Source organism: Somniosus microcephalus, chromosome 4, assembly GCF_052327205.1.
Source record: "Somniosus microcephalus isolate GS21.2 chromosome 4, FLI_Smic_1.0, whole genome shotgun sequence".
Lineage (NCBI taxonomy): Eukaryota > Metazoa > Chordata > Chondrichthyes > Squaliformes > Somniosidae > Somniosus > Somniosus microcephalus.
The window spans coordinates 205,032,410-205,059,432 of NC_140990.1; the positions used below are offsets into that span (position 1 = coordinate 205,032,410).

Here is a 27,023-nt window from a genome sequence, read left to right on the forward strand (position 1 = left end):
GTGCAATCCCTTAGTGCCCCTCGTTACAGTGCCTTTGCCTACTCTAGTGCTCCTACGAATGGTGGAAGGCTGCTGAGTGTTCGTGCGGGAGACTTCAGATGGCCTTGTAGGAGGCCCTTGACCAGCTCTGGGCCTGGAAGGCCTGGCTGTAGACTACACCACCTCAGCATGGGTGACAGCAGTCTGGGCTGGCTGGATGACAGGCAGTGTCAAGGGCAATTGCGGAGTGCCAGTGGTGGGAGCAGGAATGCTGTCATGCTGGCACTCCCCCGGGGCAGCACCTCAGTATCACTACCAATCTGCTGGAGCACAGATTGCTGGCCTGCTGCGATAACGTGAAAGCCCCAGTGGTCGGCCAAGCCACGATGGCAGCAATCAGAGCTTGCGTTGCATCAAGCTGAGACTGCATGAGAGCAGTCTGAGAATCGATGGCACCAAGCATAGACTGTATTGCAGCACTTAGACGTTGCGTGGCTTCCGCCTGTGCTGCAATGGAAGCTACAACATTGCCCATCACACGTGGCATGAGGTCTGGGTCGCCACGGTCTCTCTGGGAGTCCACCATCCTTTGTAGACTGCAAATGATGGGCTCCGTGGTGTGAGCAGAGCTCTATGCAATGCTGGTGGCGGGCCCCTCCATGCTCCTTACCATTGCTGAGAGGCTCTCAGGCACCCTTACCATTGCACCTATCATCTCCATGTGCCTGCCCATCACCCTTCTTCTAAAAGCCTCCCCATCGAGGTCCTCATCTGAGTCCTGTGCAGTAGAACTTGTGCACGAACTCAACATTCGAGGAAATGACTCCCGAGCTACCCTTTCCTGCCGACCTTCCTGCAGCCCGCCCGTTCCCGGTGCATCACCCTGTGCAGATTCCTCTACTATGCTAGCCTCTAAAGAACGCGTAGTGCCAGTATCTGAGCTGGTGCCTGCGGGCGAGACATGCAGTGACACGGTGTGTTCTTCCTCCTTCTCTTCTTCCACCTCGCTCTCTATGGTGCCCTCAGGGACAGGCTGCTCAAGTGCTTGCTGATTATCTGAAAGCATAACCGCACAAAAGTCGGGTTAATGTGAGGAGAGGGGGGCAGGAAGGGAGAAATGCATGCATACATCATGATTAGCTAGAAAGTGGGAAAGGCTTGTGGGGTGAGGGAGAAGTGGGATGTGAGAATAAGGAGTAAGGATGAACATACATCGCTGGTGGTCACAGCACCCACCACCTGGTGCCCAATGATTTGCAGCACTTTTTCCTCCAGCTCAGAAAGTGGGTGGGTGTCAGCTTGTCCTCTACCTGTGCGCTCCTGCTCCCTCCTGTTGTGAGTGACCTTGGCCTGCAAGAGAGAGAAAAGTGTGAGTGAGTGTGGAGCAATGTGTTTGGGAGATGTGCCTGCCATAGTTGAATAGCTGTCATTGTGAAAAAGTGTTGGTAGGTGGAGATTGTTAGTGAGTGAGTGCTGGGGCTGTGGTGCTTTGGGCAGTGTGTGCAGACTGAGGCTCTGATGGTTGTATGTAGCATTTTCTGAAGAATTGACTCACCCTGACCACCCGAGTGAGATCGTTAAATTTCTTCCTGCACTGTGTGTGAGTCCTGGGGACCACAGTGCTGCCCGAGACCTGCTGGGCAACCTCCCTCCACATGGTGTGGGAGACTTGTGGCGAGGGCCTCCTGCCACTTGCTGGGTACAGCACCACCCTCCGTCTCTCCACAGCGAAGACCAAGGCCTCCAATGCCTGGTCACAGAATCTGCGAGCTCTCTCCCTGGGCCGTTGATCTGCCATAATGACACCTCCTTCAGTGGTCCGATTCCTTCTCCTTGGCCTTCTGCTGCTTGCTGAGACAGCTGCAGAACCAGCAATGCTAAGAATGAGGTTCTGCAGCATGATTGAACCTTCCGTTTAAGAACTGGAAACAGCCTGTGGCAATGATGACTTGCGATTAGACTGCACCTGATATTGGTTAGTGCTTTGAGTGTAACGGCACTGAGCTAGGTCATTAGCGCTTGATTTAGCGCTCCCATCCTTTATTTGAGCAATGACACTGAATTTTGCATGCAGCGAGATTCATTAGCGCCTGGTGCTAAATTTCAAACTTTTCCGAAGTTAGCGCCCACTCCTGGGCGATAATGAATTTCGCCCCCTAAAAAACCAAGCTCATTGGCGTTACACTTAAAGGCTGGACCAATATCGGATGCAGTCTAATCGCAACTCACGATTGCCACGGGCTTTTTTCACTACTTAAAGGGGAGGTTCATTGATACTGCAGCACTTCATTCTCAGCAGTGTTGGGTGTGCAGCTGCCTCATACCATAAGAAGAAGGACCAGGAGAAGCAGCACTTATTTACAAATCCTCATGGGACTAGGAAGTGGGTTTCATGCACAAGATGAGCTCGGAGAGGGCATGAGGGGAGATTGGAGAGAAACTGGAGGAAGATACAATTTCAGGGCTAGGGAAAGCTTAGAGGAAGTTTGGCCCGGTGGGCATGGGGAAGGAAGCAAAGTGGAAGAGGCAGCTGTTCTGATGATCTCAATCTTAGTGATAAATAAGTCCATGAGCTCCTCGCACTTGTTGTCGGAGGTGAGGATGGAGGAGGCAGGCGAGAGGGGTTTAAGAAGACGATTTACAGTAGAGAAAAGAAGCCAGGGGCTATCTTTGCATTCCAGAATGATCCTGGAATAGTGAGCAATTTTGACAGGCGAAAGGAGGACCCAATAGTGCTTTATGTGGTCCAGTCAAATCTGGTGGAGAATGGCTAAACCAGTTGTCCGCCATATCCATTCAAGTCTGCGCCCCTTGGATTTAAGGGAGTGGAGATGAGGGCTGTACCAGGGGGAATGGCCAAGGTGAGAGAGAGAGTAATTGTTTTAATGGGGACTAGAACATCTGTTGGTAATGATCTTAAATTTTTGAACACATGCTAACAACTCGCTAATCACTAGAAACAGCTTTCACTGATTTACCTCATCAAAACTCCTCATCATTTTGAACAGCTCTATCCAAGGTCCTCCTAAACGTCTTTTTCCTAATGAAATGAGCCTCAGTTCCTCTAGGCTCTACTCATCACTAGTATCGTCTTTGTGAATCTTTGCAACCTCTCCATGGCCTTGATATTCTTCTTAAAGCAAGCTGCTTAAAACTGGAAGCAATATTCCACCTGTAGCCTAATCAATGACTTTTATATGCTTAGTACTATCTCTTTGCTTTTGTACTCTATACTTCTGCTTAAAAGCTAATGCCACGAAAGTTGCTGGTGTCACTGGCAACTGGAGTTAACGGCCGCTGAAAATGGCCGCAATGTTAAGGAGAATAAATTAATCTGGGGGCGCTGGAGATTGGTGGCGTAGCGCTAACCCTCCGTGCAACGCCGTCCTGGTGGCGTTAGTGGAGACCTCTGAGGCAAAGTTCCTGTCCTGAAGAGCCACTTGAGCTTCGCACAACCTGTGGGAGCGAGGCTGTGGAGCTTGCAAGGAATTATGGGCAATTAAAAGGGCTATGAATTAAAGGGGCAATGCACTCAGAACTAATATAAATTAAAATGCAGTGAAAAAAATGCAGTTTTCAGCCCAAACTGCCTTAAAAAAAATTAACATTAAAATGATGTCCCAAAAGTGAATATTCAGCTCTTAAAGCTGAATTCCCTTCCGAACCTCAAAAAATGGGAAAAGTGCTTCAGCACTAACACAAATAGTTCAGCACCCAGGGTCTCGCATGAAGCATTCCAGCTTGGTGCAGGGGGTCAACACTGCAAGAGCAGTCCTCTACCCACAGGGGCCAAGAGGCTCTCCAGAAAGAAGTATGTGGGACTACATCACCGAGACCATCATTGCCAGCAGTCTCGCCCCCACCACCTGGCTCAAGTGCCCAAAGAAGCTTCATGATTTCAGACCACTGGTCAAGGTCAGTGAATGCATTTTCAAAAGCCATCTCCTACCAACTGCACCACTAGCTTCACATATTGCTCAATGCATGACCCCCAACCTCAATCACTCACCCACCAACAATCTGCACCAATCACGAGGCACATCTCCCATCCCTAGCCTCACCTCATCCCCTTGGAGGGGACGGTGCTGGTCATTCTTGCCAGGGGCATGGCTGAGTCCTTGGCCAGCGACGGGGCTGAAAGGATACAAGTTGCTGGTATCCTCATACGTTATCCTCCTTCTGGCATGCACCTCTTGCTTTCCCGCCCTCTATCACCACAAGTCCACCCTTGTGCCTTCCTCATTTCATACACCCAAGAAATGCAGCCTGCCCAGCCAGTGATTGACCAAGAAGAAGGAGAGGAGAGTGAAGAAGAACAAGAAGAATAAACACTTATCACTCGATTTGACACTCCCAGCCACCAGCTCCTCAAGGTCGACCAGTAAGGCCATTTGCATTGTCCCCCACTGAAAGTCAGCAGCCTTCCACCAGCCATGCTGCAGCCACTGGGGTAGCACTGTGTGACATCAGTAGGATAGGCAAAGGCACATACAAAAGACAGCCACTAACAGAATGCAAATGGGTGATGAGTTGATTTCTTGATGTCATATTGAATGGATTGATGTATAAAGTTGGATTGGAAAGTTTGCTTTGTGGTGACTTTTAGTTCAGCATCATGGCCAAGAGGATGCTGTGATGCTCAGGAACAGAGGGAAGGTAAGGTGCAGGGCAAATGTTGAAAGGGGAATTGGGGTTGTGGTCACTGGTACCGCAGGCAGATGATTCTATCCCGGATAGCTCGGCCAGAAAGGGGCTGTCTAGGTTGTATCCTTGCTTCTGCTTATTCTCTTCGGCTTCTTCGTCTTCTGTGTCTTCCTCTTCCCTCTGTGAGCAGATGCTGTAAATCTGAAATGACAGCATAAAATGCTGGAAATACACTCCTGACCAGGCAGCATCTCGACCTGAGAGGTGAACTCTGTTTCTCTCTCCATGGATGTTGCCAGAACTGCAGAGTATTTGCTGCATTTTCTGTCTTCTCAGAGGCCATTCTTTACTATCTGAGGCCTTTCAAGTGTCCAGCAGCACTCCCTATACACTAAAAAAAACTTTTAACATTTATTGCATCAAGCCATTACTTCAATAAAATCAAAAAAGTCTAGTCCAAAAGCTTAAAATCAAACATACCTGAATGATGTGTGTGTCCCATTAAGAGGTGTTGACATTGCCACTGTAAGAGTTCATAAGCTTTTATTTTTAACAGCTTTAACAAACTAGGGGCTAGATTTTCAGTTGCTTGCGCCAGCAGTTAGCGCCTTAAGAGAAGTGATTTCCGGGCGCTATGCGTGTAGCGCCCGGGCGCAGCGCAGTTTGCGCCCCGCCCCAAATTAAGTTGCCCGTTAGCGCCGGCGCAAAGTTTAGCGCCCGCCCGGATGCGCGCGCAGAAAATGACGTCACATCCTCGTGCAACGCCCTTTGGCCGCCCCGATTGCAAACTTCAGTCGGACCGCCCCATTGTGCGGCGGGCGGCCGGAGCATTTGGAAAAAGGAACGCAACACAACCAGCGCGGGCCCCGGGGGGCGCTAATTAAAGGGAACGTCCTCTCCAGTATAAAGGCCATCCTTTTTTCAGAAAACAGTCTTGTGCAACGCATTTCTGGAGACACAACAAGGAGGATAGCTAACTGGTTTCAAGCAGCAAGAGGCAGGTATTTTTGGACTCAGGCAACAGCGCTGCAAGTGGCCATTTGGAAATTAGAGTGTTTGCCAGGATTTGATGGGGGTTGCATGGGGTGCCAACGCGGAGCTGCAGCTCCATGTCCGTAGGGCTCGCAGACGCATTGTGAGAGGGGCAGCCCTGGCTAGAGGCAGAGGGGGCTACAGGCGTCGGCCACGTAGGCCTTACCCAGTCAGGCTATACCGCCAGCAGCGCTCCTACCTAAACATGAGTGCCGCGCGATGTGTTAAAAGGCTCCGATTCCGAAAGGGGGTGATTGCAGAGATCTGCCACCTGCTTCGCCGAGATCTGCGGCCAAAGCTCAGGTGCAGACGTCTCTGTCGGTGGAAGTGAAGGTGACGGTGGCATTGAACTTCTATGCCACCGGCTCCTTCCAATACGCTGCTGGGGACATAGCAAACATCTCCCAGTACGGCGCGCATCGCTGCATCCACCAGGTGACCGAAGCACTGTTCAGAAGGAGAAGCCAATTCATCTCCTTCCCCATGGCCCTGGAGAGCCAGCATCAGCGCGCATTGGGATTTTCCAGACTCGGGGAATTCCCCTTGGTGCAGGGCGCCATTGACTGTACGCATGTGGCTTTGCGGGCCCCTCTGGAGCATGGCGAGCAGTATCGCAACAGGAAGGGCTACCATTCTCTGAATGTGCAGCTGGTCTGTGACCACAAGCAGCGCATCATGGCAGTCAATGCCAGCTTCCCAGGCAGCAGCCACGATGCCTTTATCCTGCGGCAGAGTACTGTGCATGACATGTTCCAGGCACAGCCTCCCCCAAGAGGATGGCTACTCGGGGACAAAGGCTAGCCTTTGTGCACCTGGCTCATGACCCCGCTCCGCGCGCCCAGGACCGCTGCTGAAGAGGCCTACAACGAGAGCCATCAAACCACCCGCAACATCATCGAGCTAACTATTGGGGTCCTCAAGCAGCGGTTCCGCTGCCTTGATCGCTCCGGAGGAGCTCTCCAGTATTCGCCGGACCGGGTCTCCCAATTTGTGGTGGTTTGCTGCATGCTACACAACCTGGCTATCCGCAGGACTCAGGCACTGCCACCTGACGTTGGACCAGCACCTCAGGAGGAGGAGCAGGAGGAGCATGAGGAGGAGGAGGAGGAGGAGGAGGAGGAGCAGGAGTACGTTCCCAGGAGGGAGCGACCAGGGCCAAGGGCCGCACGACGCCACCTTATTACACGGTACTTCTAAGCCCCCTGTCAGGGAATGGCCAGGGGCCATGAGGGAAGATGAATGCAGCCGCTCCGCAAGCCCTCAGCCGGCGAAGCCAACAAACACTAAGAAGAACAACCATGGAGACTGCATGAATAAAGATAATTTTTTATTAAACAAAAATGAAAAGCCCTTCCCACATGAATCCCCAAAAACAATAAACGGGCCCCACAAAAAGCCCAACAAACGACTCACTCCCAGAAACTGGGGAGGAGCCACTCCACCTTTATTGAAACCGGGCCTCAACGTCGGCCTAACGCAAAAAAAAAGCCCTCCAAAAGCACAACCATGGGCAAAATAAAGATGGCCACCGCCATATTAAAGGAAAGCTGGCCACACCCTCTACTGAGTGGCCCGCGAGGGCGAGACCTTGGCCAGCATTTTGCCTCCCCTGCCCTGCCTGCTGCTCCTTCGCAAGCTCTGCCCAGTGGCTGCTGCGAGGCTGGGGGAAGGCGCCTGAGGCTCAGATGCCCTTCCGCCAGATGCCGCTGGGGGGCGGCCTACACGGCGTTTGGGCCTCGAGGGGCCGTCTCCTGAGTGGCGCACCTGAGCCTGGCCACCATCAGCTGCAGCCGCTTGCCCTTGACGCCCCAGAGGGGGAATGACGGCGATGGATGGCGCAATGTGGGCCAGCTGGCGTCTGGGATGCGCTGGCTGGTGCTGTGGCGCGGTGGCACTCGGCCGGGCCCGCACTGCAGGATCCGCAGCAATCAGCCGACGGCCGGCTTGCTGGGATGGTCCAGCGCGGCGCCTGCCCTGGCGATGCCTGCCTGAGACAGCGCGTGTGGCAGCAGTGAGTGGCCCTGTGGTCCTGGTGTGCGCGCGCATCACATCCGCCAGGGTCTTGACGGCATCAGTTAGCATGCGGCCAGTCGCGGCAGTTGCTGCCCCGAACTCGCGCACACTGGTCGCCAGCGACTCGATGGCCTCAGGCATGCGCCCCACCACGCTCATGAGCTCCGTGTGGCGCCGGTCCGAGTTGTCGGCCATCTGATCGAGCTTCCGCACCTCCTCCGAAGTGAAGGTGTCCGGACTGGAGTCGCGACTCTCCCGCTGGGGAGGAGGGGGCCGAACTAGGGGACCCTTGCCGCGTTGGTGACGGCGAGTGTGCCGAGCAGCAGCACTCCCCTCTGATCCTTCCCCCCTTTGGGGGGAAGGCCGCGGGCCACGCGCATGGCTGCTGGGTGGCTGGACGCCACTGGTCCCAGAAGCTGCATTGCCCTGCGACAGTTCCTCCAGGCACTCGTCCAGTGAGGAGGTGTCGAGCATTTCCTCCTCTCCTGCGGGACGTGACTGTTCCCCCGAAGGTCCGGCTTGCTCCTCCTCCTCCTCCTGGTTGGAGGTGCTGTCACTGGCAGCCTCAGGGTCCTGGTCGTCACCAGCTGAAAGCAGGAATGCACAAGAGTAGCTTCAGAGTGAGGAGACGGCGTCAGCGAGGGAGTTAGGACTGGTGGGATTCAGCGCATTGGTGGGACAGTGGCAAAGGAGGTAGCTCGGATGGGCCAGTGCGACGCGAGAGGGCCAAAAGGCGAGGTCCTTACCATTGCCGGGCAGTGGAGGGTCGGATACACCGCACGCTGTGGGGACAATCACACGGGCTCCCATGAGCACACACACGCGCTCCTCCAGCCGAGTGAGCTTCTGCAGCTTGGCGCGGCCACCCCTGGCACGGGCCTGGCGATTAAACGCTACTTTAGCCTGCAAGAGAAAGGACGGGCTGTAAGTGCGCAGTGAAGCCCTGATGTACTGTCCACTGCCTCCCATGGTGGAATAGCTTGGACAGAGTGAAGCCCTGATGTACTGTCCACTGCCTCCCATGGTGGAATAGCTGGGCCAAAGTGTAGAGTGCCGAATGGCCATTTGATGCTCATGACTGTCCCAATGCTGCTGGCTGAGGGCTGGCCAAAAGGACTTTCAGGTCCCTTTGCCCATCATGTCAGGTGTACATGCAAGAATGAGGAGGAGACTGGAAAGGCTACTCACCCTCACAATCCTGGTCAGATCGTTGCATTTCTTACGGCATTGTGTGTGGGTCCTGGGGGCCTCGCCGGTGAACGTCACCCTCTGGGCGATCTGCTTCCAGGCTTTGGTGTAGTCGTGGTGGGTTGGATTCCTCCCACTCTCTGGAAACAAGATCTTGCGCCTCACCTCCAGAGCTGTGACCATTATGTCCAGATCACCCTCTGAGAAGCGCAGGGCACGCTGACGGGCCTTCTCTGGCGTTGCCATGACTCCCTGGGGCTGAGCAGTAGTGTTGAGGCCTCTTTGCAAGGCTGCAGTGTGCAGGGCGTGGCAGCAGACCAATTCGTCCCTTCCCCCTTTAAGAGCTGGTCGGCACCACGGGGTCTGCTGTCAGTGCAAAAATGACCGCACCCGTGCTGCGCCCCGCCTGGGCGCTATCCCTCTGGACCGCCGGCTTAGCGCCTAAAGAGAGTAGTGGAACGCCTCTTTTAGCGCTCCACCAACCTCTTAGGGCGAAGCCACTGAATTCCCGGCAACGGGGCGCTACTTTGGGGCGGGCGCTAACTTCGGGCGGGCGCTAAGGTTAGCGCCCCAAAACTGCCTATACTGAAAATCTAGCCCCAACTCTCCCATTTTTATTGACCTGGAATTTGAGGTCAGCGGTGAATCAAGCAGATCAAATAGGCTCATATGCATTGCATAAGAAAGGCTGCACTTTCTATACTGTAACCCATATCCATTCTACATTGACACAGTATGCAAGAAGTCAGTCCATTCAGTTGGAAGTTGTCGGTGTGAATACAATAGTCAAATGTAACTCTTTCTCCAGAGATACTCATCAATGTTGCCTGACATTCCCTTCCTTTTAATTTCAAACATTCGATGCTATTGTAATATCAATGTGTCATTCAATCTGTTCCTTCCCACCTGGCTGTGAAATAAACACAGTACAACCACAAAGCTAGTGTAATATAATGGTGATTGCATTGCCAGAACAATTAAAACCAATCAAACCACCATCCCACACTATAGTAATGTATAGATATGACATGTCGATGAATATGTATTGGGTATTATAATATTAATATCAGTTTGGGTAGTTATCAACACAGTTATGATTCATTATTGGAAGCATAGTAAAAAAGCAAATTATACAAACTCACAACACCTTTACTAGACTCAACATAGATGCATGTTGGACTCTAGCACTTTAAATATTTTCACAGAACAATTAAAACAGCATCAAAGCAGAATGAAAAGAATCAGTGCCCCATCTATAAACCTGAATAAGGGGATTTTGCATGCAATGAATATAGGTTTTTTCAAATTTGCTTTTTTGCTGATATACACTGTTGAAATCATTAGAATAACAAAAGTATTCCCTACAGTGGCGTTTCAGTCCAGCTTATAAATACCGAGCTGGATGAAACAGCGCTATGTGCAGGCGGTTGTTTAACTAACTGTGAAGCTCAAAATGGGGAAGGTAAGGTTAACTCTCATACTTTTCACATTTGCTAATAATGTTTTATAAAATACATCAAATTTGGAAATTATCGATTCAATCGTGTCTTCTTTCTCCCCACAGATTATCTTTTATGAGGACAGGAACTTCCAGGGTCGGCAACATGAGTGCAGTACTGACTGTGCTGACCTGTCCCCTTACTTCAGCCGCTGTAACTCCATCCGTGTTGATAGTGACTGGTGGGTGGTGTATGAGAGACCCAATTACATGGGATACCAGTATGTTCTAAACAGGGGAGAATATCCTGACTACCAGCGCTGGATGGGATTCAATGACAACATCAGGTCATGTCGCACCTACCCAGCCGTAAGTTATAATTACATGCTAATTATCAGTTTCAAATCATTTGTTCACATGATTTATATTTGTTATGGCCCATCAATCATTTTCTGTCATTTTATGCAATTTATTCCTAGCCCCTTCATTAATTATACACTAGTCTTTTATATTAATTTAAAGATTATTATTCTCACTCAATATTTTCTGTCATTAGTGACAGATCCACATTTTAGTTTAAACATTATATTGCTTTGTCGTATTTCAAACGTTAGAAAAATGATTGAAATACAGCACAGAACAGCAGGAATTAGAAATATAGCACTAAAAATCTTGTCTGTACTATATTGGAATGTTACTAATTAGTTGTTAATTTGGAAACGGTACACAGAAAAAGTCATGTATGAATGCTGCAGAATCATTTATTGTGTTCTTGTGTACTTCTCTACCTCCTGGCAGGTTTGACTAGGGCTCCAAGTAAAGATTGTGTTAACATTGGTACCGACACTACTGCGGGTGAACTGTGCCTAAGCACAGGCAGGCCTACAATATTTTCCTTAAAGGACTAGTGTTGAAGTGTTGGCTGAGACAGTGAATGTTGGAAAGCAGTTCAATCATGGAAATTAGGCCCGGTCCTCACCTAACACACATGCAATTTATCCTGCTGGGAACTTGACCACACCTATTTAATCTCTACGTGGAAGGTTCAGTAGAATCCCCTGATCCCCAAGACAATCTGATGAAGCTACAGAATATTGATTGAACATTACAAACTACATTAAGCAACTTTGAATGGTTTCTTTCTGTGGCATGGCAGCTTATTTTGCCTCATCACCTTCATTTTTGATGATGCCCAAATAGTTACAGGCCTATCTTTGGAATTAGTTAAATGGCACAGAATTAATTGTTTTCTTTGGCTGCCTTTGTGACAAGTCTACTTATTTATTGAGGGGGAAATTCTATTCTTAATGTAAGATGTTCACAAATTAAAGAAAGTATCCTGCTACCTCTCGCTTCACAGCAATTGGATATGTTCAGTGAATGGTCAATAATCTGTTTCCAAATCCTTATTAACTTCGACCTTCAGTGATAAACATATGTACAAGTATTTCACATTTCTTGTTCAAAAGTGCTCCAGTCTTAGAACGCTCTTCAATACATATCATACATATATATTTGCTAATACATTATGAAATGTTGAATGCTTTCTATTACAGCACCGAGGTGGAAACTACAGAATGAAGATTTACGAGAGGCCTGACTTTGGAGGACAGATGATGGAATTCATGGATGACTGTCCATCTGTCTACGATCGTTTCCGCTACCGTGACATTAACTCCTGCCATGTGATGGACGGTTACTGGATCTTCTATGAACAGCCCAACTACAGAGGCCGCCAGTACTTCATGAGACCCGGTGAATACAGAAGATTCAGTGACTGGGGCGGCTACAACTCAACTATCGGATCCTTCAGGCGCATGAGGGATTTCTAATTCCTTGTTGAAAACTAGAATTTTTCATGCTGAAATATTCCTAAACATAATAAAATATACTATCATCATAATTGATTTTTTTTGGATTGTGTTTTTGTGCCTCTTCCACTATAGACATTTTATGGCCTGGAGGTGGCAATAATTAATGAGAAATAAAGTTTGACCATAACATTGAAAATAAGAAAATACATAGCACCAGATGTTAAATCTCTTTATTTAAACTATTCATTCAGACAGCTGTTAAGATGGATGGCCCCTCATCATCTCTTATGCGAAGTGCCATGGCTTGTCATGAGAGCAACACGTAAAGAAATTGTAAGATCAAATATTTAGAAAATACCATCCAGCTAATACAGCCCATTCCTTTCTATAGACCTTCAGCTTCCATTGCAATAGACTTTGTCCAAACTATTAATTTCCTATAGGAAGCAATTAACACAAAGAAATTTCACTGTGTTCCAAAAGCAATCAAGAGCAAACCCAAGGTCCTTTATTTGGATTAATTTGGGCCTTTTGGTGATAATTGAACATTAACTGTGTTCAGTTAATCCTTATGCAGTAAAACTACATATTCAGAAACAGCATCAGCAACTCAGGAAATATAATGTTAGCAAAGCATTTAACAGACTTTGGCCTAGAAATTTGTTTACCCCCGAAAAAAGGTTGCGGGGATCGTGATGGGCTAGCAACCTGTGCCCATTCAGAAGACTACAGGCAACACGCAAGCCTTGTGCTAACTATTTATTTGCATGATTGTGGTGTTCAGCCTAGCACTGAACGCACTGCTGAGTAGCTGAATGCTAAGCAGGGAGCCCAAGTTCATGCAATACTAGCTCCAATCTGCAGGTTGTAAATCAGAAGAGTTTGTGAGGTGAGGGGGAAGTGGGATGTGAGGAAGATTAGGTATGAGGATACCATCATCTTCTCTGGTTTCAGCCCCGCGGCTTACCACAGCCTCAGCAATGGCCATTCCAATAATGGGCAACACCATCTCCTCCATGGGGTGTAAGGACTTGCAGGTGCACCTCTCCTCTTCCAGTTAGCTCCTGCTGCCTCTGGTTGTGCATTACCTTCTCCTGCAAGAGAGAGGGAAGTGCACCAGTGAGTGTGGTGCTATCTTTTTGTGTGATGTGACTGTCATGGTTGAATAGCTGGTAGTCTGTGCAAGTTGTGAGATGTGGGTGTGTGATGTGCAGCAGTGCTAAGTGTGTGGGGGTGAGGTGAAGCATGTGAATTTAGGTATGTGTCCTGATTGATAGAGATTGTTGGTAGGAGAGTGATGGGGGGGTGTTGAATTGGGGAGTGGCTGAGGTTTGTGATGCAGTTGGTAGGATATGGTATTTGACGATGCATTCATTGACCTTGACCTCTCGTGTGCAGATATTGAACTTCTTGCAGCACTGCCTCCATGTCCTCGGGGCTAGACTCCTGGCATTGCCCTCCACAGCTATCTGCTCCCACTGCATTTTGACCATGTGTCTGGAGGGCCTCCTGCCCCCAGTGGATACAGGACATCTCTCCTACTTTCCACGTCCTCCACCAAGACCAAGTGCAGCATCTGAAACCTTGTAGCCCGCTCTCTCCCATGTTGTGCCATTCCTCACTGTTTCCAGGACAGATTCACTTGCTGCTTGACTCACAGCACCTGCTCCAGCCACATTGCACCTCCCCTTTAAGAGCTGAGTGCTAACTTTAAGCAGTGCAGGCTAGCTATAAGTGGTGCTAGGAGATTACAATGTTGGGCCCCCTGTTGATGCAGTTAGCACTGAGAAATCATTATAATGAGTAGGCAGCACAAAGAATAGAAGGAAGAGATAGCAAAGGCACTATTACAAATATTTAATAATTTGTTAGAAAGAGGTGTAGTGCCAGAGAACTGGTGGATAGCTAACATAATACCTATATTTAAGAAGCGAGATAGAACATGTCCAGGGAACTATAGACCAGTCCGTTTAACATCGGTGGTAGGAAAAATAATGGAATCCCTACTAAAGGGGAAAATAGAAAAACATCTAGAAAACAAAAATATAAAAATATAATAATGAATAGTCATGGATTTCTTGATCAACCTCATTTAATTCTTTGAAGAGGTCACAGAGTGAGTAGTAAAGGGCAATGCAGTAGATGTAATTTATCTAGATTACAACAAGGCCTTTGATAAGTTGCAACATAATAGACTAATGAATAAGGTCAGAGCATGCGGAGTCAGGGGATAAGTACAAGATTTGAAAAGGGGATAAGTGCTGGGACCACTGCTGTTCACAATTTATATATTAATAATTTAGACTTTGGAATCAAAAATACAATTTCTAAATTTGTGGAAGTTGCCAAATTGGGTTGGGATAGTCAATACTGAGGAGGACTGCAACACGTTACAAGAAGACATTAATAAACTTGAAGAACGGGCATATAATTGGCAAAAGAATTTCAACAGCTAAGTGTGAGGTATTATATTTTGGTAAGAAAAATAAGGAGTTCACATATTACTTGGAAAATAAGAATCTAAATGGGGTAAAAGAGCAAAGGGATCTCGGAGTACAAATATACAAATCACTAAAAGTAATGACGCAGGTTAATAAGTCCATAAAAAGGCAAACCAAGCACTAGTTTTATTTCTAGAGGGATAGAATTGAAAAGTAGAGAAGTTATGCTAAACTTGTATCAAACCTTGGTTAGACCACACTTTTAGTACTGTGTACAATTCTGGCTGCCATTTTATGAAAAAGGCAGAGAGCTACTTGGGGAGGGTACAAAAAAGATTTACAAGGATGATACCAGGAATGTGAGGTTGTACCTATCAGAAAAGGATGAACAGGCTGGGTCTCGTTTCTCTTGAAAAGAGAAGACTGAGGGGTGACCTAATAGAGCCCTTTAAAATTATGACAGGTTTTGACAGAGTAGACACAGAGAGAGTGTTTCCACTTGTGGGGAAGAGCAAAACTAGAGGCCATCAATATAAGATAGTCACCAAGAAATAAAAGAGGGAATTCAGAAGAAACTTCTTCACCAGAGATGGTGAGAATGTGGAACTCAATATCACAGAATGTAATTGAGGCAAATATTTTAGATGCATTTAAGGAGAGGCTAGATAAGCATGTGAGGGAGAAGGGAATAGAGGTTATGCTGATAGAGTTAGATAAGGAAAGATGGGAGGTGGCTCGAGTGGAGAATAAACATCGAGCCACATAAGGAGAAATTATTGCAGATGACCAAAAGCTTGGTCAAAGATGTAGGTTTTAAGGAGCATCTTAAGGGAGAAAAGAGAGATAGAGAGGCAGAGAGGTTTAGGGAGGGAATTCCAGAGATTAGAGCCTTGGCAGCTGGAGGCACGGCCACCAATGGTTGTGCGATTATAATCAGGGATGCTCAAGAGGGCAGAATTAGAGCAGCTCAGATATCTCGGAGGGTTGTGGGGCTGTAGAGATTACAGAGATAGGGAGGGGCGAGGCATTGGTAGGATATGAAAACAAGAATGAGAATTTTAAAATTGAGGCGTTGCTCAACCGGGAGCCAATGTAGGTCAGCGAGCACAGCGGTGATGGGTGAATGGAACATGGTGTGAGTTAAGTAATCAGCAGTCTGAGCCTCATGTCTCTCTGCTCCTCTACACCTTTTAACATTTTATTATTTAACATATGTACTCTCTCCTTACTCTACTTTCCAAAATGTATCACCTCACATTTCTCTGCATTAAATTTCATCTGACATCCATCCGTCCAATCTACTAACCTGTCTATATCCTTCTGAAGTTGTGTACCGTGAATATATCTATATATATAAAAGGATACTTCTGTCTGTCATTCCGTCTGTCTGTCTGTCTGTCTGTCTGTCTTGAATTAACTCGAAAGTTATAGAGCGTACCTACACGTGCATTACATTGAAAGAAAGCTGACAATTCCAGAACCGTCCTAAGCATATTTACGTTTCGGCTGGACAAAGATTGTTCGCGCGTTATGCAAAAAACCTTCAAAATTAAACTCATTATCTGCTAAGTAGCATTGATTGACTGACGTCAAGGTCGACCAATCCTGTGCCGGCACGTTTGACCAATCCTACAGTTCAGTCGCCTGATGGTTGCCCAATCGCTGCGTCTGTGGGCGGGACTAATCATTTTCATCTCAGGGATCTGGCAGCCATTGCCTCAAGCTAAAAACCCCATTTACTTCCAGCTCAAAATCTGCTCATCCAGCTTCGAAAAAGTTAGTATCTCTTTTAAAAATAACATAAGATTTGCCAAAAACGTTTTATAAGTACTTTCACTTTCATCTTTCAAGGTATTAAAAGGTAGAAATGTTGCCCGGCAGCAGATTGAGAGAGGGACACAGAGACAGGGCCCAAAAGCCTGGGACTCGATTTGAAATGTTGCCCGGCAGCAGATTCACACAGGGACAGACAGACAGGCCCCAAAACCTGGCACTCGATTTAAACCGCCTGGCCCAAAACAGCCCTGGCAAAGCCGGGCTCCCCCAGCTAGTATACATATAGAAGAGCAACGGTCACAACACTGACCCTGGGGACACCATTTTTTACACTCCTCCAGTCCATCCATGTTTTCTGTCATTTAAGCAGCTTCCTACCCATGTTGCCACATTCTCTTGAATAACATTTGCCTCAATTTTATCAGCAAGCTTCCTATGTGGCACGTTGTTAAACACACTTTTAAAAATCCATTTACTTAATGCCCACTGCTGTTACCTTATTAATACATTCTGGTATTTCTTCAAAGAACTGTTACATTTATTAGGTATGACTTACAAATGCATGCTGGCTGTCCTCAATTGACCCATGGTTTTCTAAGTGAGCATTAATTTTATCCTGTATTATGGCTTCTGGAACTTTTCCCATTACTGGCTACATTAGACCAACTAGTCTATAATTATTCAGTTTAACCCTTTATCTCCTTTTGAACAGAGGTGTTACGCTAGCAACCTTCAGTCCTCCAGCACAATTCCAAATCCAACTTATTAATATGAACTTAGAATTTCACCGCACACATGTTGAAAAATCTTCCCCATTAACTCAGTTAACCACACACAGGAAAACTCATTGGCCCGTAATTTCCAATAGGAGGCTTCCTGCGTGCGGATGCCACCTATCGGAAAAAATTTTTACGCACTTACCTGAGGGCTCCCGAGGTCCAGACACTTCTGATCCTGGGCCTGTCCACAGTTGAAATGCGCAGGGCCCACGTATCCCAGAGGCGCATGCAGCTCGCAAGCATCCCTGGGATCACGTGGGCCAGACAAACCAATGAAAGAAGGGAATCTCTCTTCATATTTTTGACAGCTGTATCTGTCAAATGTATGAAAGGAGATCACCCCAAAAGGACACCAAAACATTAAATAAATTTTTAAAAATCCTTCACGTTTTTAAAATGAGTTAAAATTACATTTAATTAAATATTTTAAACAAAAATTTAATTTTTTGAAAAAATAATTGAAGTTTTTTACGCAGCTAAAAATAAACTTACCTTTTTTACAAGTATTTTTTAAATTATAAATGAGTGAAAAAAATGTTTTTTTTAAACATTTTTTAACTCTTATGCTGGTAAAAGCAGGCCTTACGCTTTTACCAGGCGTAACATTTCTAAGGGTTTTCAGCGGGCGCAGGTTCTGCAGAAAGTGGCACTCTCCCCACAAAGAGGCCCTTCTCCAGGGCAGGCATGCGATCTGTCAGGAGGATTCTTGACAGATCGGAAATGCCGATTTTCAGCGCACGCGTGTTGCATACCTGAAACCGGCATTTCTGATATTCCTACGGGTGGATACACAGCTCATACACACTGGTAGGCATCAGAAAATAAGGGTCATTAACACAGTTTTCAAATGTCTCCCTTCCAAATTTAATAGTGTAAGGTACTTTCAGTTCAAATAGGCTCATACGTATTGCTTAAGAAAGGCTGCACTTTATATCCTGTCACACATATCAATTCTACATTGACACAGTATGCAGGTAATCAGTGCATTCAGAGTGAAGTTGTCAGTGTGAATACAATAGTCAAATGTTGCTCTTTCTCCAGAGATACTCATCAATGTTGCCTGACATTCCCTTCCTTTTACTCTCAAACTTTCGATGCTATTGTAATATCAATGTGTCATTCAATCTGTTCCTTCCCACCTGGCTGTGAAATATACACAGTCAACCACAAAGCTGGTGTAATATAATGGTGATTGCATTGCCAGAACAATTAAAACCAATCAGACCATCATCCCACACTATAGTAATGTATAGATATTACATGTCGAGTAATATGTATTGGGTATTATAATATTAAGATCAGTTAGGGTAGTTATCAACACAGTAACCATTAATTCTTGGAAGCATAGTAAAAAAGCAAAATATACAAACTCACAATACCTTTACTAGAGTCAACATAGATGCACATTGGATTCTAGCACTTTAAATATTTTCACAGAACAATTAAATCAGCATCAAAGCAGAATGAAAAGAATCAGTGCCCCATCTAAAAACCTGAATAAGTGGGATTTTGCTTCCAATGACTATAGGTTTTATCAAATTTGCTGATATACACTGTTGAAATCATTAGAATAACAAAAGTATTCCCTACAGTGGCGTTTCAGTCCAGCTTATAAATACCGAGCTGGATGAAACAGCGCTATGTGCAGGCGGTTGTTTAACTGTGAAGCTCAAAATGGGGAAGGTAAGGCTAACTCTCATACTTTTCACATTTGCTAATAATGTTTTATAAAATACATCAAATTTGGGATATTATCGATTCAATCGTGTCTTCTTTCTCCCCACAGATCATCTTTTACGAGGACAGGAACTTCCAGGGTCGGCACCATGAGTGCAGTACTGACTGTTCTGACCTGTCCCCTTACTTCAGCCGCTGTAACTCCATCCGTGTTGATAGTGACTGGTGGGTGGTGTATGAGAGACCCAATTATATGGGATACCAGTATGTTCTGAGCAGGGGAGAATATCCTGACTACCAACACTGGATGGGATTCAATGACAACATCAGGTCATGTCGCACCTACCCAGCTGTAAGTTATAATTACATGCTAATTATCAGTTTCAAATCAATTGTTCACATGATTTATATTTGTTATGGCCCATCAATAATTTTCTGTCATTTTATGCAATTTATTCCCAGCCCCTTCATTAATTATACACTAGTCTTTTATATTAATTTAAAGATTATTATTCTCAATCCCTTTTTCTGTCATTAGTGACAAATCCACATTTTAGTTTAAACATAATATTGCTTTGTCGTATTTCAAATGTTAGAAAAAGGATTGAAATACAGCACGGAACAGCAGGAATTAGAAATATAGAACTAAAAATCTTGTCTGTACTATATTGGAATGTTACTAATTAGTTGTTAATTTGGAAACAGTACACAGAAAAAGTCATGTATGAATGCTGCAGAATCATTCATTGTGTTCTTGTGTACTTCTCTGCTTCCTGGCAGGTTTGACCAGGGCTCCAAGTAAAGATTGTGTTAATATTGGTACAGACACTACTGTGGGTGAACTGTGCCTAAGCACAGGCAGGCCTACAATATTTTCCTCAAAGGACTATTGTTGAAGTGTTGGCTGAGACAGTGAATGTTGGAAAGCAGTTCAATCGTGGAAATTAGGCCCGGTCCTCACCTAACATACATGCACTTTATCCTGCTGGGAACTTGACCACACCTATTTAATGTCCACGTGGAAGGTTTTCAGCAGATTCCCCTGATCCCCTAGATAATCTGATGAAGCTACAGAATACTGATTGAACCTTACAAACTACATTAAGCAACTTTGAATGGTTTCTTTCTGTGGCATGGCAGCTTATTTTGCCTTATTTTGTTTCATTTTTGACGCTACCCATATAGTTACAGAGCTATCTATGGAATGAGTTAAATGACACGGAATGAAATGCTTTCTTTGGCAGTCTTTGTGACACATCTACTTATTTTCTATAGGGGAATTCTTTTCTTAACGTAAGATGTTCACAGTTTAAAGGAAGTAGCTCACTACCTCCCAGCACTTTCAAGGATCATATTTTGTCTCTTATCTCCTTTTGTCCAATGAAAAGAAGTTCAGTTTTGTATGTCTTTTTCATAACTGAGGAACCTAAGATCCAAAATTAAATCCTTGTCACTTTTCTCTGAAAGCTCTCCAATGCATTCGTGCCCTTTTGGCAGAGGGGTGGCCAGAACTGCCAGTAACAATCCAAATGTTATTTCACTAATGATCTATACATGGTTAGACTAACTTGTTGTGACTTACAATATACCTCAGGTTTTGTCTTGTAAGCGATCAGCATTGTTGCTAACGGCTTCGCAGCAATTGGATATGTTCAGTGAATGGTCAATAATCTGTTTCCAAATCCTTATTAACTTCTACCTTCGGTGATAAACATATGTACAAGTATTTCACATTTCTTGTTCTAAAGTGCTCCAGTCTTAGAACACTCTTCAATACATATCATACATATATTTGCTAATACATCATGAATGTTGAATGTTTTCTATTACAGTACCAAGGTGGAAACTACAGAATGAAGATTTACGAGAGGCCTGACTTTGGAGGACAGATGATGGAATTCATGGATGACTGTCCATCTGTCTACGATCGTTTCCGTTACCGTGACATTCACTCCTGCAATGTGATGGATGGTTACTGGATCTTCTATGAACAGCCCAACTACAGAGGCCGCCAGTACTTCATGAGACCCGGTGAATACAGGAGATTCAGTGACTGGGGCGGCCAGAGCCCAACTATCGGATCTTTGAGGCGCATGAGGGATTTCTAATTCCTTGTTGAAAACTAGATTTCATCATGCTGAAATATTGCTAAACATAATAAAATATATTATCATCATAATTGGTTTTTTTGGATTGTGTTTTTGTGCCTCTTCCACTATAGACATTTTATGGCCTGGAGGTGGCAATAATTATTGAGAAATAGATTTTGACCATAAGGTTGAAAATAAGAAAATACATAGCACTAGATGTTAATTCTCTTTATTTAAACTATTCATTCAGACAGCTGTTAAGATGGATGGCCCCTCACCATCTCTTATGCGAAGTGCCATGGCTTGTCATGAGAGCAACACGTAAAGAAATTGTAAGATCAAATATTTAGACAATACCATCCAGCTAATACAGCCCATTCCTTTCCATAGACCTTCAGCTTCTATTGCAATAGACTTTGTCCAAACTATTCATTTCCTATAGGAAGCAATTAACACAAAGAAATTTCACTGAGTTCCAAAAGCAATCAAGAGCAAACCCAAGGTCCTTTATTTGGACTAATTTGGGCCTTTTGGTGATAATTGAACATTAATGTGTTCAGTTAATCCTTATGCAGTAAAACTATATATTCAGAAACAGCATCAGCAACTCAGGAAATATCATGTTAGCAAAGCATTTAACAGCCTCTGGCCTAGAAATTTGTTTACTCCCAAAAAGGGTTGCGGGGATTGTGATGGGCTAGCAACCCGTGCCCCTTCGGAGGACTACAGGCAACATGCAAACCTTGTGCTAACTATTTATTTGCCTGATTGTGGTGTTCAGCCTAGCGCTGAACGCACTGCTGAGTGGTTGAACGCTAAGCAGGGGGCCCAAGTTCACGCAATACTAGCTCCAATTAAAGCCAGACTGCACCTCTTAAAGGCAGTCTATACCTTTTAAAGGGGAGGTGCATCCTGCCTGCAAGTCATTATTCAACTGGTTGAAGAAGGGAGTGAAAAAAAAAAATTCATGATGGCACAACAGAAGAGTGTGTACCAAGGTTCTCCGATGCAACAGTGGAGGCCTTGGTGCAGGAGGTGAATAGGAGAGAGGTTCTATTTTTACAGGGGGCCAGGAGGCCCTCCAAGCAACAGACCAAAGTGCAATGGCAGCAGATAGCTACTGTGGTGAATGGACACAGTGCAGGAAGAAGTTTAATGACCTCACGAGTGTTCAAGGTCAGTGAAGTCATTTCAAATTCCATATTCCACCATCTGCACCACAAGCCTCACACACTGCTGAATGCACCACACCCCCATCACTCACCAACCTATAATCTCTACCGAACACAACTCATACTTCACATTCATAGCTTCACCTCACCCTCACACACTTACTACTGCTGCAAGCCTCACACCCACATCTCACAGCTTGCACACACTGTCAGCTATTCAAACATGACAGGCACATCACCCAAACACATTGCACCACACTCACTGACACCATTCCCTTTCTCTTGCAGGAGAAGGTGGTGCATAACTGGGGCCAGCAGAAGCTAACCGGTGGGGAACAGTCTTACCTACAACACCTCACGCCCTTGGAGGAGATGGCGCTGGCCAGTCTTTGGAGGGGCATGGCTGAGCTCATGGCCAGTGGCAGGGCTGAAAAATTAAAGGATGCTGGTATCCTCATTCATTATCCTTCTCTCATTCCACAATCACTTCCGATTTACAAGCTGCACATGCTGTAAGCATGCACCTCTTACTTTACCCACTTCCCTCACCGCAACCTTACCCTTGTGCCTTTTCCCATTCAGATACCCAAGAGGTGCAACCTGGCCAGGCAGTGGTGGAAGACCAAGAAGAGAGTGATGCTGAAGACACAGCACCGTCACTTTCACACTCGCATCCACCAGCTCACATATTGACACTGCACGTATCTTAGAGGATATATTAGAGGTGGGATCTGCATGTGGTGTGACACTGGGCACGAGTGCCCTGCAGCCAGAGCAGGGGGCAAGGATAGCGCAGGTGCCAACTCGCTGGAGTGCGAGGTCACACATGAGTTCTGCTGCAGAAAACTCAGATGAGCATTTTGATGGGGCAGACTACAGAAGAATGCTGATGGGTATGCACCAAAAAAAATGCTTGGTGCTTTGGGAAACCTGCCAGAAAGCTTGCGTACAATGTCAAGGAATGACCAATGTCACTGGCAATGCGGTTCTTGCCCTGCTCTGAGGTTGGAGTTGTGGCTGCAGCAGGTGGCAGATTTCAGCGACGACCTCCTTAGTGAAGTGCAGACGTCTCAAACATTGATCATTGCGGAGGTTCAGGTAGGAGAATTGCACCCTGAGCACCCTGGGCTGATATGGCCTCCTGCTCAGAGCGCTTCTTCCCTTCCTCCTCCTCCCTCTTCTAGCAGCTTGTCCTGCTCTGCGTGGCCTCCGCTCATTCTCTCAGTCATGCTCGATTCCAAGAGGAAAGCCTCCTAATGTATCCATGTCCGGGAGCAAGTGGTTTCTGCAAAACCTTGAAGTCAGCAAAAAGTACTTCAGTACCTACCACACCATTCCCTATAGGCGTCTGAAACTTGAAACTACTATGGAAAGCACCAAACACTTGTCGAATTGTAGCAACAGCCAGAAGAAATAAACCAGAAACGAACATGTAATTAGTTGATGACCCCTTTAAACAGCCCTGGTTTGGGGGGGGTGGGGAGGTCCTTCCTGCTGCTTAACATCGTGTTCAGCTATGCAAGGTTAAGAGAGGGCATTGGCTGGAGCGTTGAGCTCCAAAATGGCAGCACTGACATCAAAACAGTGATGCCGGCTGATTGATGTCATGATCTGCCTGCTCTGCATAGTGTGGGGCCTGGACCATTTTCAGTATAAAGCATTATTAAAATAAATCTGGTGAGCTGTCAGCTCAAAATGCACTCCCTACAGGCAGCTCGCTGATGGCAGGGGCAGAAAGTCTGGCGGGGTGTCCGATTTTGATGGGCCTGCAACAACCTTTAAAAGGGGAGGGGTTGAAGCGTTGAGTGAAGGGCAGCAGCAGGTTATAATGGCAGGGAACGTTTTGGCAGCATCTACCACAGCAAGATTGACTATTGGAAGCCTTTAAGGTTCAAAATCCAGAAGTCATCATAATAAAAATGTTAGAATATTTTATGAAAATGGTTTAAAGGTAAGAAAGTGGCCAAGCATTCCAGCGTCCTTTGCCCTCACGTTTTAGCCAGAAAGAAATATGAGGGAAGTGGGTAGGATGGAATCCTGATCTTGGTGCTTGCAAACAAAGGGAGCTCAGAAACAGAGAATGTTGAAGTTTCCTTTGGCTGTAACTCCCAGGTCAAGAGGTGACCCCTACCTAGATAAGTAAGCTGGTTGCTTGGAGACCCACATACCCAACATTGGGAACTGCTCCCACTTGCAGAATTGGACAGCCATAAAGTAACTATTGCTTTGATAATGTATTCTTGTACATTCCAGAGGGGCACAGACCATGGGCACAAAATTGGACTTGGTAGTGACCGCTGTTCGAGGACCAAAATGGCATTCACCGAAAGCAGGCTTCCCAATGCATCAAGCATTTTGTTGTGCATACCCATCAGTGTTCATCTGTAGGTTCCCCAACCAAGTCTTCATCTGAGTCCTCTGCATCTGAAACCATGGGCGACTTCGCCCTCTGGTGAGCTGGCACCTGCGCAATCCTTACCCCCTGCTCTGGCTGCAGCCCACTTGTGCCCGGACTCTCATCCCCTGCAGATCCCGCATCTAATCCATCCTCTAAGATACGTGCAGTGTCAGTATCTGAGCTGGTGGATGCGAGTGTGAAGATGGTGCTGTGTCTTCATCATCACTCTCTTCTTGATTTTCCTCCACTACCTTGCCAGGTTGCAGCTCTTGGGTATCTGAAAGGGAAAAGGCACAAGGGTAGGGTTGTGGTGAGGGGAAGGGGGAAAGTAAGAGGTGCATGCTTACACCATCTGCAGTTTATAAATCAGAAGAGATTGTGGGACGAGGGGGAAGTGGGATGTGAGGAGGATTAGGTATGAGGATACCGTCATCTTCTCTGGTTTCAGCCCCGCCGCTGGCCACGGCCTCAGCAATGGCAGTTGCAATAATGGCCAGCACTGTCTCCTCCATGGGAAGTAAGGGTATGAAGGCGCACCTCTCCCCCTCCGGTTAGTTCCAGTTGTGTCCAGCTGTGCACCACCTTCTCCTGCAAGAGAGAGGGAAGTACGCCAGTGAGTGTGGTGCTATCTTTTTGTGTGATGTGACTGTCATGGTTGAATAGCTGGTAGTCTGTGCAAGTTGTGAGATGTGGGTGTGTGATGTGCAGCAGTGCTAAGTGTGTGAGGGTGAGGTGAAGCATGTGAATTTAGGTATGTGTCCTGATTGAGATTGTCGGTAGGTGAGTGATGGGGGTGTGTTGAATTGAGGAGTGGCTGAGGCTAGTGATGCAATTGGTAGAATATGGTATTTGATGATGCGGATATTGAACTCCTTGCGGCACTGCATCCATGTCCTTGGGGCTAGACTCCTGGCATTGGCCTCCACAGCTATCTGCTCCCACTACATTTTGACCATGTGTCTGGAGGGCCTCCTGCCCCCAGTGGATACAGGACATCTCTCCTACTTTCCACGTCCTCCACCAAGACCAAGTGCAGCATCTGAAAACCTTGTAGCCCGCTCTCTCCCATGTTGTGCCATTCTTCACTGTTTCCAGGACAGATTCACTTCCTGCATGACTCACAGCACCTGCTCTAGCCACATTGCACCTCCCCTTTAAGAGGAGCAGGCCAACTTTAAGCAGAGCAGGCTAGCTATAAGTGGTGCTAGGAGATTACAATTTTGGGCACCCTGATGATGCAGTTAACACTGAGAAATCATTATAATGAGCAGACAGCACAAATAATACAGGGAAGAGATAGCAGAGGCACTATTATAAAAATGTAATAATTCGTTAGAAAGAGGTGTAGTGCCAGAGAACTGGTGGATAGCTAATATAATACCTATATTTAAAAAGCGAGATGGAACATGTCCAGGGAACTATAGACCAGTCTGCTTAACATCAGTGATAGGAAAAATAATGGAATCCCTACTAAAGGAGAAAATAGAAAAACATCTAGAAAACAAAAATATAAAAATGTAATAATGAATAGTCATGGATTGCTTGATCAACCTCACTGAATTCTTTGAAGAAGTAACAGAGTGAGTAGACAAGGGCAATGCAGTAGATGTAATTTATCTAGATTACAACAAGGCCTTTGATAAGTTGTCACATAATAGACTAATGAATAAGGTCAGAGCAAGCGGAGTCAGGGGATATGTACAAGATTTGCAAAGGGGATCAATGCTGGGACCACTGCTGTTCACAATTTATATTAACAATTTAGGCTTTGGAATCAAAAACACAATTTCTAAATTTGTGGAAGATGCCAAATTGGGGTGGGATAGTCAATACTGAGGAGGACTGCAACAAATTACAAGAAGACATTAATAAACTTGAAGAATGGGCATATAATTGGCAAAAGAATTTCAACACCGTGGGAGGTATTACATTTTGGTAAGAAAAATAAGGAGTTCACATGTTACTTGGAAAATAACAATCTAAATTGGGTAGAGGAGCAAAGCAATCTCGGAGTACAAATATACAAATCACTAAATGTAGTGACACAGGGTTAATAAGGCCATAAAGAAGCAAACCAAGCACTCGGGTTTATTTCTAGAGGGGTAGAATTGAAAAGTAGAGAAGTTATGCTAAACTTGTATCAAACCTTGGTTAGACCACACTTTCACTACTGTGTACAATTCTGGCTGCCATTTTATGAAAAAGACAGAGAGCTACTGGGGAGGGTGCAAAAAAGATTTACAAGGATGATACCAGAAATGCGAGGTTGTACCTATCAGAAAAGAATGAACAGGCTGGGTCTCGTTTCTCTTGAAAAGAGAAGACTGAGGGGTGACTTAATAGAGCCCTTTAAAACTATAAAAGGTTTTGACAGAGTAGACACAGAGAGAGTGTTTCCACTTGTGGGGAAGAGCAAAACTAGAGGCCATCAATATAAGATAGTCACCAAGAAATAAAAGAGGGAATTCAGAAGAAACTTCTTTACCAGAGATGGTGAGAATGTGGAACTCGATACCACAGAGTTTAATTGAGGCAAATAGTATAAATGCATTTAAGGAGAGGCTAGTTAAGCATATGAGGGA

At 45.9% G+C, this 27,023-nt stretch overlaps 2 protein-coding genes across 3 annotated transcripts; both read left to right on the plus strand.

Annotated features, from left to right (window-relative positions):
- The first annotated feature begins 10,309 nt into the window (after positions 1-10,309).
- LOC147120166 (gamma-crystallin S-1-like) lies at positions 10,310-12,126 on the plus strand. Its single transcript, XM_085983833.1, has 3 exons — positions 10,310-10,318; positions 10,421-10,663; positions 11,851-12,126. Exons 1-3 carry the CDS (start codon positions 10,310-10,312, stop codon positions 12,124-12,126), a joined length of 528 nt encoding a protein of 175 aa, XP_085839959.1.
- Positions 12,127-18,778: 6,652 nt separating this feature from the next.
- LOC147120167 (gamma-crystallin S-1-like) lies at positions 18,779-20,889 on the plus strand. Of its 2 annotated transcripts, none has more exons than XM_085983831.1 (3): positions 18,779-18,787; positions 18,891-19,137; positions 20,621-20,889. In XM_085983831.1, exons 1-3 carry the CDS (start codon positions 18,779-18,781, stop codon positions 20,887-20,889), a joined length of 525 nt encoding a protein of 174 aa, XP_085839957.1. The 2 variants fall into 2 exon arrangements, with proteins under 2 accessions (XP_085839957.1, XP_085839956.1); XM_085983830.1 differs by having other exon boundaries at positions 18,891-19,133; positions 20,614-20,889.
- The last annotated feature ends 6,134 nt before the right edge of the window (positions 20,890-27,023 follow it).

What these genes read in the sequence shown, in the direction of transcription:
- LOC147120166 (XM_085983833.1), top strand. An exon ending in CATGTCGCACCTACCCAGCC is followed by an intron (nt 10,664 to 11,850) that starts GTAAGTTATAAT and finishes TTTCTATTACAG; the next exon opens with CACCGAGGTGGAAACTACAG.
- LOC147120167 (XM_085983830.1), top strand. An exon ending in CATGTCGCACCTACCCAGCT is followed by an intron (nt 19,134 to 20,613) that starts GTAAGTTATAAT and finishes TTTCTATTACAG; the next exon opens with TACCAAGGTGGAAACTACAG.